The sequence below is a fragment of the Hippocampus bargibanti genome, linkage group LG13 (genome assembly GCF_051943395.1).
Source record: "Hippocampus bargibanti isolate YZ-2025 linkage group LG13, ASM5194339v1, whole genome shotgun sequence".
Taxonomy (NCBI): domain Eukaryota; kingdom Metazoa; phylum Chordata; class Actinopteri; order Syngnathiformes; family Syngnathidae; genus Hippocampus; species Hippocampus bargibanti.
In genome coordinates, this window is record NC_142746.1 from 19,730,556 (window position 1) to 19,744,095 (window position 13,540).

Here is a 13,540-nt window from a genome sequence, read left to right on the forward strand (position 1 = left end):
CTCACCTTTTTTACCTGCTGGATCTGTTGCACTGGCTCTTTCAGCTCTAAACAAGACTGTAAAGTCTTGGCGATCTGCCTAACGCCATTGTGCCCTCCATCCACAGAGAGAGACACTAGAGACAAAGGTAATGATAGTACAGGTGAATGAACATGATGAAAGTCAACAACTTTTGGGTTGAAACGTTGTCCACCACAACAACAATCAATGCGTGCAATGGTGTGAACCACGTTACCTAAGAGCATATGCAGTTTCTCTTCATCGAAAACCAAAGCCTCAACTTTGGGGGTCTTCTTTTTCACCACCATAGCACAGCAGCATTCAATTCATCAGTAATTTGAAACCAATGTTACACTTTGAATCCGCAAGACCTCAACAAGTCAGCAAACGTGTCCAGCGACCCTTACTTTACACAAACACGTAAACGCAAGCAACTTACAATACTACTTTTTAGATAGCTGTCAAAGAATAAACTGTCTGCTACTGGCAGGTTTGCCTCGATAATATCGCTGTAAAAATCGGTGTAATATATCAACAGACAGAGATAGAACTATTGGTTTTTATCACAAAATAAAAGCCAGAATCAGATCAATACATAAATACCGTTCAATAGGACGCAATCGGCTTCACTAGATTGCTCCATGTGGTACTGTGTTCAAGCTTCCGATTACGTCATTTTCCGGAAGGTGACAACTTCCGGGAACCTACAGTTTCAGAATTAAATCTGATCGTCATGTTACTCTTCTTTTCCCCGCTAGGGGTCGCCCACGGTATTTTTATAAATCTCATTTTGGCCGTACATACCATCTGCATTGTGATTGGCTGCTGCGTCAAGGAAGGGAAGGCAGTCGAGGCAGATGAAATTATTTGACTATTCTAAATGTACACCGAATTGTAAAAAAAAAAGAAGAAATAAAATCGAATTAAAAAAAGAAAAAATATTGTAGTTTCGAGTTCTGTTTTGAGGAATATTGTTGGAATTTATGAGAATGTCGCCCACCAAAATCGTCGCTTCCTGCTTTTCCGGACTGGATGGACGCAGCAGCCAATCATATTACTGTAGGGCGTGACTTACAATGTGCAGTTCAATTCACAATAAAAAAATGTCCAGAAGAAGGTACAACTTCTGGTTCCAGTGTTCTAGAATGAGTGTCAACACTTTCAATTCGTTTGATACTTTTATGACTATATTTTACAAATTCCCCGTGCTCAAGAGCCTCGCCCATTCGTAAAAACTACAAAAAGTACACCCTGTTTCAGAATAGCGCTCGTCATTCTGAATGGTGGAAGTTACACGTCAATCAAACACATATTTTTTTTTTTCTCCCACGCTTTGAAACGCCTCCGACAATGTCTGATTGGATCTGTTGGCAACTTTTTTTCGCTGAAACGCTTTTGGAAATAGAAAGTTATTGACGGTTTACTCATAAAGACGGGAATGGTGAACTCTATAAACTTCAACAACGGACATGTCGTGAAATGAAATCACGCGTGTAGCAGTCTCCCATCACTTCTTTTCACGGGTAAGTTAGGAAACTTCAACTATAGTTACCAAACTATGATATAGATATATTTTAATTATTCACTTAATGTTTTGAAATGGCTGTTTATGGTGTCAAAGCTCTGAATGACAAATGGTTTACGCTACTTTTGTTATTTTAACAGGACTACGTCTGTTGCCGTCAATGAACAGTTGGCAAGAGTGGATAGTCGTTGTTTTTCTCGTCACATTTGGAGTGGACAACGGTTTCGTTTTTGTATATTAACTTAACCAACGTCCCTTGCCATCAATGGACCGATGGTACCAGCCACGGTTGTACGAATGATGAATAGTCGATGTGAGTCATAGTTGTGATTGAAAAAGTGTTGAGGGTTGTAGTCCACCGAATGGTTTAAAAGCCGCATAAATACACGAGCAAAATGTTTACATCTTCAAATTAGATCACCTAAGTATCGTTTCAATGATTATATTTATGAAATCAAGTTTAGTTTAATGGACAACCGACACCCCCCGAAAAGTTGTGTCCATAATTTGTAAAATCGCTTCAAATGACATTTACTGAGCGTATTTTACAAAGATTTTACGTTTTAAGACTTGCACGGAATATTCAGGAAGTCTTGTTTTCGAGTTGGTGACGAGTCCTCACGTTACGTCACCGAAGGAACGCCCCTGACCAAAAAAAGGACACATTGTCGCAGTCCTTCCATCACGTCAATGCATTTTGCTGTACTTTGTTTGGTCTGAAAACTTCGTGTAGCACCAAAAAGAGGTAGAAGATGGCGACAAAGCTCTGTATAAGGAATTAATCAGCCCATGGAAACAGCCTGAATTAATCAGGCTGTTTCCACGGGCTGATTAATTCCTTACACGGATGCTTTCATTGTTTATTAATTCATTCAATTAGTGTAAAATGTTTTTTTTACGTTTTCTTTTGTTTCACTTTACAAATGAACTGTATTGTGTCAATATTTGCTTTATAAAGTGAGTAGTGAGTATTGTGGTCAAAATCGGGAGTCTCCCCACCAAATCCTCGCTGTTCCGGGTAGAGTGAACGCTGGCGCGAATGACTACCGCTGCTCACCCGTACCAAAAAAAATCCTGTGACTGTAAAGTGTGTTTGAGAGTTTTGAAATGCGCTTAGAAATTAAATGTATTATTATTATTATTTTATTATTATTATGATTATTATTATTATTATTATTATTATTATTATTATTATTATTATTATTATCACCTTTATTTCTCTCACAGGGGAGAAATGTACATTTCACAGCAGCAACGACATGAAAGTAATAGGAAAGAAAAGGAAGAAGTAGAAAAACAAAATACAGGACCTGCTGTAAAGGCAGCCACTCTCGCAGCGCCATCTTGACAACATTATTATTATTATGATCATTATTATTATTACAGTCTTGCAAAAGGGCTAATCTGTTCAACAAGAGGGCATCCCGAACAGTTAACCAGATGGAAGTTTGAAAATGATAAAGAAGCATGGAAAGGGTCATCATATGGATTAAAATAAAAAAAATGGATTCAGCAGGGGGTTATAAAAGGTTCCTATCTGCATCCACAGAATATAATTCAATACTTTGTCCTTTGTGAAATGAATTTGTAAATGTCAACTTGCATTGTAAAATGTGTTTTAACTTCTACCTTTTTTTGGAGAGAACAAAGAGGGATTGAGATAAGGAAAACAATTATGCAACTTCTCTTACTTTGTAAAGTACATTTTGTTCTAGTTATGACGCTCAGCATTGTTTGCTTCCAAAAATGTCTTTTAGGATAACAAACAAAAGAACCAGCTACTATATATTTGAAGAGAAAAGCATCCATAGGAATTTAGCCACTCTCTTTCTAATTCCTTGTTTACCACTAGAACGTGGCAAAAATAAGTCTGCGGAAGTCACTTTATAGTCATCCTCAGCATGTTTTCAGACGCTTTGCTAAAGATGCCAACTGGGTAATGAGAGGTTATTACATAGAACAGAAAGTCAGTCTCTATGTCACGTTTGTCTGCCATTAAAAAAAATATCTTCCGCCGTTCACTTTTATCTGTTTTCCAACAGCAGCACTGGAAAATTTGGGTTGTACGTGTTTTTTTTTTTTTTTTTTTTTTGGCCTTTAAAGTGATACACCCACTGCCCACACTGGTCCAGCTGGGCTCGGCCTTGGAATTTTTCAGGTGTTGGCTTGTGGCAAAACATCCGGGCGACAACACACCCCCTTTGTTTGCACGTACACTCCAAACCACTGTTATGATCGAAATTTTGAATTAAAAAATGCTACAGTTAAAGGACAACCGACACCTCTGGACAAGTTGTGTCCATAATTTGTAAAATCACTTCAAATGACTTCTACTGAGCATATTTTACAAAGCTATATATTAAGTTTTAAGACTCGCGCTGAATATTCAGGAAGTCTTCTTTTCGAGTTGAAAACGATGCCTGATGTGACGTCACGTCTGGAATGCCCGTGACCGAAAAAGTTACAAACAATGCATTTTGGGTACTTTGTTTGGTCTGAAAACTTCGTGTTGATCTGTGTTGATGGCGGAATTACAAGGAAAACACATACAAAATGCGATGGTGAATCGTTGTGTGTTGCACCAATACTACTATTTGATACTAGTTGACACAAATTCCCAGCAGACAAATCAGCCCATTTCCAACGGAGCTTGGGCGCCATCTTGTGCAATTTCTGGGCGCTACATTGGAGTACAGGTGCCTCAAAATGAGACAGAAGGACTTCTTTAATCGATTGCAAACATTTATGCTTTCCTCTTCAGAACTATTTGAATCATATTCACAACTAGATGAGTAACAAGAAAGGATGTTCTCCGAATCTGAAGCCATTGTTTTGATTCTAAAGCAAGGCAAGGTGTCTTGCTCTATCACGAACAAGGGGGCAGGACCTTCTGAAACTCGGCATCTCCGAGGTCATTTTGAAGTAGTTTTGGGACACTTTAAGTCATTTTTTATTGGTGTTTTGCATTTGCATTAAAAATATCAGCTTGCGTGTTTTGGGTATTTTAGATGCCATAAAATGTTTTCTGATGTCAGTTAGGGAACGAAAAAATGGTATCGGTTGTCCTTTAATGTCATTTCATTTTATTCCATTTGTTAGCGTTATGATCTATGTGTGTGTTCCAGAGAACAAGAAGTATGGCGGAAGGCGAGGAGACCATGAGTCAGGAGGACTGGAAGGGCAAATGTATGGTCCTCGAAGCTCTGCTCATGAAGTTCAGAGTTCAGATCGTCAAAATCCGAGAGCTTACCGCTGACAAGGTTGGTTGAAAGTTGAAAGTATATACTTAACTCATTCACTGCCATTCATACATTTATTCTGGTATTGAAAATATGACGTAGAACACCATTCCCGAATTTGTTCGGGTTTTGTCTTTTTTTTTTCTTGTTTGGGTGCCGATAAAGCGCTGGCCGTTGCCTCTGGCAATTATTTTTCCCTTCCACAAATGGGCAGCATTTCCCTTTTTCCATGTTATCGTTTTGTTACAGCTTCAGCTGTTGTTAAAGTGCTATATAAACCAATACAGATGTTCCCCTACTTACGAACATTCGTGTTACGAACAACGGTACATATGAACATTTTTGAAACAACATCTGTTGTATTCTCTCCAGTTGTACTTGTACAGATCTTTATGGAGGATATTTTTTATTAAATGTTTATTTTTCAGTACAAACCAATACAGGTTACTTATACAAGTCTTAAACATACCTAGATAAACATTAAACATACTTATATAAGCCTTAAACGCACATTCCATACAAAATATAGCACTGAATCAACTTACGAACCACAGTTTAGAATGTATCTCGTTCGTAAGTTGGAGAGCGTCTGTATGTATGCATTGCAATGTATTTTGGAAAACCGCCCTCATTTCAAGCTCATAAAACTCCAGATCCATATAATTTTTTTTAATCCATATACATTTTCTTATGCTGCATTGAATGTTTATGTAGTCCTGAAACTCAATATTCTGTGGGTCCTGGAATTCGAGTGACAATGACAAAAACCCTGGCACTAGAGTGGACACATTTTTGGACGTCGCGCAGTGAATGAGTCAATAATCACTGTGACCGTTTTCAATATCGTTTAAAGTTTCTATTTATTTCGAGTTAGCATGGAGAGATGTGCTGTATATACTGTAGTACAGTATGTAGTTTGTATGGGAGTGGCCACACCTCCTATTTTGGAAGGAGGAGGAATGAATAGCCCCTTTCAAACTAAATAGAAAATATACAGGAAGAAACCCGGGAACAAACATGAGTTCCTATACAAAGATTTTTTTGTTCTGGCTCCTGATGGTCGAAAACATTGAATATATTATTATTAAAATGATTGTGATGTATGTGTGAACAATTAGATTTACAATCAATGAATCACATTTGTGGAAGAACTTTCTAATATTGAAAGCTTAGATCCCGAAAGGTTTTCTAACAATATTGTGGTGTGTACTTGTGTTGAAAAAAGTAATCTATCATCGTATCAACTCATTACAATGTTCAAATGTGTCATTTATGGTTAAGTCATAGAGACACGACAAGTTGAAGGCTTTCTCTGAGATATTTACAATTTTAGCCAGCCAGCATGTCACACGCCCACACAGCAATCTACTGAGTGAATACACTCAATACTGTAGTTATACAGCGCAGATCCCGTATCGGCAACATCTCCTGTAGTACTGTACAGTGCTTTTTTTTCATTTGGTGTTCGCCTGAGTCTGAGCGTGCGTGTTGGGCGACTTCTTCTGGCCTTTAGCAGGTACAGTTATACAGTAATAAAAATCGATAATATGAAATATATCTGAAATATATAATGATAAAAATGACACTAAAAGGTAAACATAACATTTATAAATGAACGGTACAGTAAACAGTTTTGTAAACATTACAGGTACAGTTATACAGTCATAAAAATCAATAATACGAAATATATAATTATTAAAAATGACACTAAATGTTATAAAAGTTATAAATGAACTGTAAACAGTTTGGTATATAATAGTATTCAATAGAAAATGTTGCTTATAAAACAACAGATCTAACACTGTATACTATCCTGTCGTGTAAACGTCACGTCGGCCATTTTGAATGGATTTTGACTTACGACCGTTTGACTTACGACCGTTTTGTCGGAACAGAACCCGGTCGTAACTCGGATGTTACCTTTCATTTAGGAATTAACTTTTTTTTCTGATGAAAGAAGTTTTTTTTTCTTCTACATTGAAAGTTTATGTAGTCCTAAAACGTAATGTACTGTGAGTCAAGGAAATCGAGTGACAATGAAAAAAACCGTGGCACTGGAGTGGACACATTTTTATAATAATAATAATAATAGATTTCATTTATAAGCACCTTTCAAAACTCTCAAGGTCACTTTACAGTCACAGGATAGGTTTTTTTTTCTCTGTGAGTGAGCAGCGGCAGCCACACGCGCCAGAGGCAGCGTTCACTCAACCCGAAAGTAACTCAAACAGATAGAAAGCTAGCTTTGCACATCATCTGGCAGTGAATGAGTTTGAATTCACTCCTGGCAATTATATTCTGCTATCTAGCAGACTTGGCCAAGTAATGAAATCCTAGAAAGCTTTAGAATTAGGGCATAAAAATAAAGTGGAACAAGGAGTGGGGGAGCGCCCCCCAACCCCCCAAGAGAGGAAATAGCTCATTTGGTTGTGTGTGTCTGTATGTGTGTTTTTTTTTAACAACAAGGTCATTTTGAGTTTGTTGCACGTGGCTATGCCTCCCTCCAGTCAAATGTTGCTTTTAATCTCTCAACCTTCTCTTTTCTCCCTAACACACTTGCTGTTTGCCTCTGTTTCTTTTCCATTGTTAATACACCTGCATGTATCTCTCTCTACATAATAAAACTCTATCTATATGAAATATACCGATACTGAGTTGGGAAATATAAAAAAGAGCATTTTTCCAAATGTTCTGCAACATCCTCTTGTGATTAACCGGCATCATAACCACTACCACATAACTGCCTCCAGCAAAAGTTGAAGTGATTCTGACTTTTCCTGCTCTAATCAGAAATGTGGGGCTTTTTTTTTTTTCTTCCCAAAACCGCAGCAGACATCTGAGCATCTTCTCAAATTGCTTTCGTATGTTTGAATTTAAATATACTCGTTAGACCAAACTACACAGCCTAAATGCAAGGCTCAGTAATGTAGAATATCAAAGGGAGAACACAATCTTTCTCGGACCAAGTTTTCAATTTATTCATGTTTTGAGTTCCCCATCCCCTATTTCCCATTGGAGTTTCTAAAATAAATTTAAAATAATAATCTGGCAAACTGCTGCTATCATCAAATATTTGAGTAATAGCTACATGCAACTTTTATAATGATGATAATAATAATACAGTAAAGTCTTGTTATATCGATATCGGATATATCGATAGTCCCGGTTATATCGATACTATTTCTATGCACGCACGGAGAAAATTACATGCAAACAGGGTCGGCTATATCGATAGTCCCGGTTATATCGATATTTTTTCAGACTCCCTTGAATATCGATATAACGAGACTTTACTGTACATTTAATTTCTAACAGCTAGCAAACAGCTATTCACCAGCGAATAGATAGTTAATAGCCAGCGAATAGATAACCACCAGCTAGCGAATAGACAGCCAATAGCCAGCTAGTGAATAGATAGCTATTAGCTAGTGAATAGCTAGCGATTAGCCAGTGAATAGATAGCGACTAGCTAGTGAATAGCTAGCGATTAGCCAGCAAATAGCTAGCAACTAGTCAGCGAATAGATAGCCACTCGCCAGCGAACAGCCATGAGCTAGCGAACAGCTATGAGCGAACGGATATATATTTTTTTGTACTTGAGACGTGAAACACAACCGTTCACACCTGAGAAAACATTCTAGCACAGAGCCAGCTTTCGAAGTCTGAACTTCAGAACCACTACGTTGTGTTATCACATGAGAGGTAGTTGATTTTGCTGGTGTAGTCATTGCTCTGACAGGTCACTGAATAATATACACTGTATGTATAAAATCGTCCAAATTATACATTTTATGGAGTATTGCGAGCAATACACGTCAATAACTGCGTATTTTTGTACCTGAACTGGGCTGGTAATGTGAGTCATCACAGCAGAGAAAGAAGCTTTGTGACCTGGCTGTGGACGGGGGAGGGATGCTAGAGTTCAAGAAAAGTTGGACTCAAATCGCCCGTTGTGGAATTCCAGGAATGGAAGTCCATTTGGATCTGACCGGGGAATATCTGCAGAGGTGGTTGTGGAGGGGGGAGGGGCGAGGTAACAGGACATATTTGTCTGTTGACATCACTCATCAAGGGTATTTAGATTACCGTATTTTCAGGTGTATAAGACGCACCGGAGTATAAGGCGCACCCCACCAATGAGTGGTGTATTTTCAAACTTTTTCCATGTGTAAGGTGCACCGGAGTATAAGGCGCACCTAAAATGAATGTACAAAGTTTTCCAAATGTAATCTATAAATATAGAAAGGATTTCCAAATACAAGGCACACCACATAAAGGGCTACAATAGAGGCTGTTACACACTACTTCTTCTATAAGGAGAAATGGAATCGGTGGCTGCTGAAAGTAGTTGTGAGACCTGTTGCGGCTCAATATTACAGTAAAGTCTTTATATCGATATTTTTTCGGACTCCCTTGGATATCGATATAACGAGACTTTACTGTACTTCACATATAAAGGACAACCAACACAATTTTTTGGTTTCCTAACTGATATAACAAAAACGTTTTTCTAGTCAAATGGAAAACACCAATAAAAATTACTTAAAGTGTCCCAAAAGTACTTCAAAATTACCTCAGAAATTGTGAGTTTCAGAAGGTCCCGCCCCCCTTGTTCGTGACGTCATGCCAGGACCACTGTTGGTTTTTTTAGGGGTTTATATTTGTTTCATATACTGTATAAGCGTGAGAATGAGAAGCACACAGAGTTCTGATACACTCTGGTGTGTGGGGTGGCGGGGGGTGATGGGTGTCTGTCTGGGTGTGGGTATATGTGGGAATCTGTGTAAAATGCAGCTATAGCATGCCGCACTAATGCCTTGTAATTAGCATGCTATTCCCTGCCAGATGCTATATCTGCTAACCGAGAGTGGCCTGCGGTATAGTGATGTATAGTGATGGGAATTCCGGCTCTTTTAAGATAGCCGGTTCTTTTGGTTCGGCTCAACAAATAGAGCCGGCTCTTTTGGCTCCCAAATGGCTGTTTAATTGTTTGTTGGTTAAATTAATTTACTACTAAAAAAAATAGCATGTAAAATGAATTGCCAATGTAAAAAACACGCACAATCTATCATTTATATACTCAACTCAATATATTACTCATATATATAGTAATATATAATATATATATGGTATATATAAAATATATATATATAAAGTACAAAAACAAAGAGCCATTTCAAAATAAGGTCAACAAAAATTCCAATCTCTCATTGTGTATATTTATAAACTTTTAGCTATTTTGAGTAAAACAACACAAGTAAGCTTTTTCGTAAAACAAAAAGAAAAAAGCATATGTTTATACGTTTTATCTAGTCTTTAGCAAAGATGGCCATTCAGAAATACCAAGTGCCTCAGCTTTGAGGGGGTTGATCCTATTTTCTCTTTCTATCTTCTGCCACGGATTTTGACCAATGACGTGCATTAACTGGGGGTGTGGGGTTGGCTACGATAGGCGGCTCCCCATTTAGAGCCGGCCCAGTCGTTCACTTGGTAGTGTCGGTTCATAGAGCCGGTTCGTTCGCGAACGACACTTCTCGTAACAAGAGGAAGTATGTGTTGTAAGTTACTGGGAGCTTTTGCGTGTTTGTTCACAGTTAACAGAATGGCTGGATGTTCTTTATGTTTAAAATTTTACCTAACAATAACATATACAGTAAATGAGGGTATTTAAAAAAAATAAGTAGCCATGTTTTGCTAACAACGTCAATAATAAACCCCAACACTATCCATACATACAATTTTGAACTGTTTTAGCGCAACGCAGTAATCTCATAAATCCACGTTACTCTCTCTTAATAGTGGCAAGAAATGAAGGTCAAGCCGCAACGAAAAAAAGAGCATGTGTCCAGAGAAGGCCTGGTTTGTGGAAACTATGAATGGTGTTGGCAGGGTGTGGCTGCTTCTGAGAACAGGGAGTTTAGTTTGTTGGTCTGAGCAGAAATAGAGTGAAAGTGGGAACACCGCCATGGCAACCTCAACTGTCCACAATGCATCTGAATGCATTATTGTGTCTCTCTGTTGATGCTCGATAATACACTTTTGTATTTTTAGGTGAAGGTTTACTGGATTAAACTGTCATAATACTTATGAATAGCCAAAAAGTAAGTAAGATTTTTCTTCATGTTAACCCGCACAAACAAAAAAAATATACCTTAGCTATAATTGTAAAGTGAAATATCTTCCTGTACTTTATTAAGTCCCACTATGAGAGAGAGATTCCTTTGGATTTTATCAGCAGCGCTGGAAACTTAGAGAAGCTCTTGTCTTCTTTGTACTTTCATATGAGCACATGAAGCCAAATGTTTGAGGATTATGTCAATGAACACATTATGATTTTCCATTGACACATAATCCTTTCTGAAGCCCCCAAAGAAACTTTCCCAGAAGCTCCAACAACCACTTGAAAGCTGAGAAAGTCAGAAAGAAATTTCTCAAGTCATCCCTATCTTCATGATGTCCTGTAAAAAAAAAAATAATTAAAAAAAAAAAATATATATATATATGTGTGTGTGTGTGTGTGTGTGTGTGTGTGTGTGTATCCCTGTATAGTAAAGTAAAAATTAATTTCCCATAGAAAACCATTGAAATGAGAATAATCTGTTCCCAGGTCCCCAAAAAACACCATTTTCTACTTTCTCATTTTGTAAACCTTAAAACTACACAAAATGTACCTTATTTTATGTCTAATAAATGTGCTATTACATCTTAATGAAATAAACACACTGTACTGTATAATAAAGTCATTTTATTTACCTTTGTGATGGTCGTTGATGGCTTGATGGAATGGAGTGTTTCATCAGCATTAAACACTTCATGACACTTGATGAGGAACGTAACCCTCTTCTTTCACCATCTTGAAGAATGATCCCTTGTAGGTGCTTTCTCTGTGATAATTTTATCTACTTCCTCATCAATTGTGTTCTGTTTAGCTGGGTTGATAGCTTTTTGCAGCAAGTGTACAGATGGCTTGTGCGGGTTGTTTGTGGAGCCTGATTGATGGGATATATTAACCTTGCAGTCTACACTCTGCCTTTGAACTGTCATAGTTGAAACTCTCTCACTGTCGTCTGCCTGTCTCTTTAATGTTGAACCCCCCACCCCTCACTGCTGCGTTCTTGACCAATCACATGGCTTTAACCGAAGACTGGGGGGGTAATAGAGGACAAAAACAGTCGGCTGCCATTTTGTCGTTAGAAGAACGGGCTCGTTCGCGAACGACACATCACTCATTGAGGCAGCTCTGTGTACGAAAAAAGTTTGTATGCCAAGGTAAAGTTCGTATGCCAAGGTAAAACTTTCATAAATGTCACGTTCGTGAACCGAAAAGTTTGTAAGCCAAGGGGTTCGTAAACCGAAGTATCACTGTATTTAGTTATTCATTGTATTTCCCCAGTAAAAGTCGTATTAGTGGACTTGGTCATCGTCGTCATGCATTCACCTTTATCATAAGCAGTGTGTTTGAAAGCGTACGCAGGTATTCAATTCTCTGTTTCGTCACAGATTCAACAACTGGAGACGCAAGTGCTTGATGCAGAAAAACGAGCTTTCACCGCAAAACAGCAGGTCAGTCATCGAACGGTTTCGGGTTGACTGAATGGGAACTCTTTGTAGTTCACCCAATTGTAACTTCAGGCGCAGTGGATGGAGGAGAAACTGAAGGACCCAAACGGTCAACTCGAAAACTCTGAGAGGCTTTGGTTTGAGCGTTGTCAGGAACTACAAACCTTAGTGCAAGAGAAGGAAGATGTTATCACCCAGCTGGAGCAACGGCTTGAAGAGCAGGTAAAATGTGCACACATACACTCTGTCTCTCACACTCACTGTCTGTATATCACATCCATAGGTCGCAAATACTACTACAAATGGTGTCCTCTGTTTCAAGTATCGATCGATCTACGTGTGGGTTATTGTTCTCCAATCACCGATGTGTGTGTGTGTGTGTGTGTGTGTGTGTGTGTGTGTGTGTGTGTGTGTGTACATCCGTGACTTGGGCATTGTGTGTGTGTATATCCCTGTAACAGAAACAGTCAAGGCAACAAGATGCCAAGACCGTGGAGGAGAAAGCAGCTAAGATAAAGGAATGGGTGATGCTGAAGTTGTCAGAGGTTGGAAAAAAAACGCGGGAAAAAAAACACAGATGTGTAGATTAACTCATTCACTGCCAGACATGTGGGAAAATGTGTCCACACCAGGGTCAGGGTTTTTGTCATTGTCACTCGAATTCCAGGGCCAACAGAATATTGGTTTTTAGGGACTCTATAAACATTTGCATTGAATCTGCAAGAATAATTTGACTGTCTTCTTTCATCAGAAAAAAATAGTTAATTCCTAAATTATATGTGTCTGGAGTTATATGAGCTTGAAATGAGGGTGGCTGTGCAAATTTCACTGCAATACATTCATATTGGTTTCTACTGTATAGAGCTTGAACAACAGCTGAAGCTGGAACAAAGCGCTAACATGGAAAAAAAGGAAATGCTTGTGGAAAGGCACCCAAACGAGAAAAAAAAACAAAACCCAAACAAATTCGGGAATGGCACTCTACGTCATACTTTCAATTTCCAAATAATTTCATGACTGGAAGTGAATGACTTAAATTGATAATGTACTTTTTATACAACTAACTCACCTAAAGAGATGTTTCATCCTCAGTTTGAGGTCGAAAACGCTGCACTAAGAGAAACCAACAAACTACAGGAAGCTCAGATTGGTGAGCTAAAAAGGAAAATTGATGGTCAGTATGAAATCCAAAGCTATGCCGTCATCTGTGAAAAAA

At 38.3% G+C, this 13,540-nt stretch overlaps 2 protein-coding genes across 6 annotated transcripts in view; one reads left to right on the forward strand and one right to left on the reverse strand.

Moving 5' to 3' along the window:
- thada (THADA armadillo repeat containing) overlaps positions 1–659 on the reverse strand; it is a 258,466-nt gene extending 257,807 nt beyond the window's left edge. For both annotated transcript variants that reach the window (XR_016116889.1, XM_089011984.1), the window contains exons 1-2: positions 236–659; positions 6–115 (exon numbers count right to left, since the gene is read on the reverse strand). Coding sequence is in view for 1 of the 2 variants with exons in the window: in XM_089011984.1 (XP_088868110.1) it covers positions 6–115; positions 236–308 (183 nt within the window). In the remaining variant the exon portion in view is untranslated. The remainder of the gene's footprint in view (positions 1–5; positions 116–235) is intronic.
- Positions 660–1,358: 699 nt separating this feature from the next.
- plekhh2 (pleckstrin homology domain containing, family H (with MyTH4 domain) member 2) overlaps positions 1,359–13,540 on the forward strand; it is a 31,952-nt gene continuing 19,770 nt past the window's right edge. For 3 of the 4 annotated variants that reach the window (XM_089011921.1, XM_089011924.1, XM_089011923.1), the window contains exons 1-6: positions 1,359–1,523; positions 4,651–4,785; positions 12,265–12,327; positions 12,397–12,546; positions 12,786–12,869; positions 13,417–13,498. In XM_089011921.1, the coding sequence (XP_088868047.1) occupies positions 4,663–4,785; positions 12,265–12,327; positions 12,397–12,546; positions 12,786–12,869; positions 13,417–13,498 (502 nt within the window). In that variant the 5' untranslated portion in view covers positions 1,359–1,523; positions 4,651–4,662. Of the gene's footprint in view, positions 1,524–1,665; positions 1,839–4,650; positions 4,786–12,264; positions 12,328–12,396; positions 12,547–12,785; positions 12,870–13,416; positions 13,499–13,540 lie in introns of all 4 variants that reach the window. The other variant, XM_089011922.1, reaches the window with a different exon arrangement.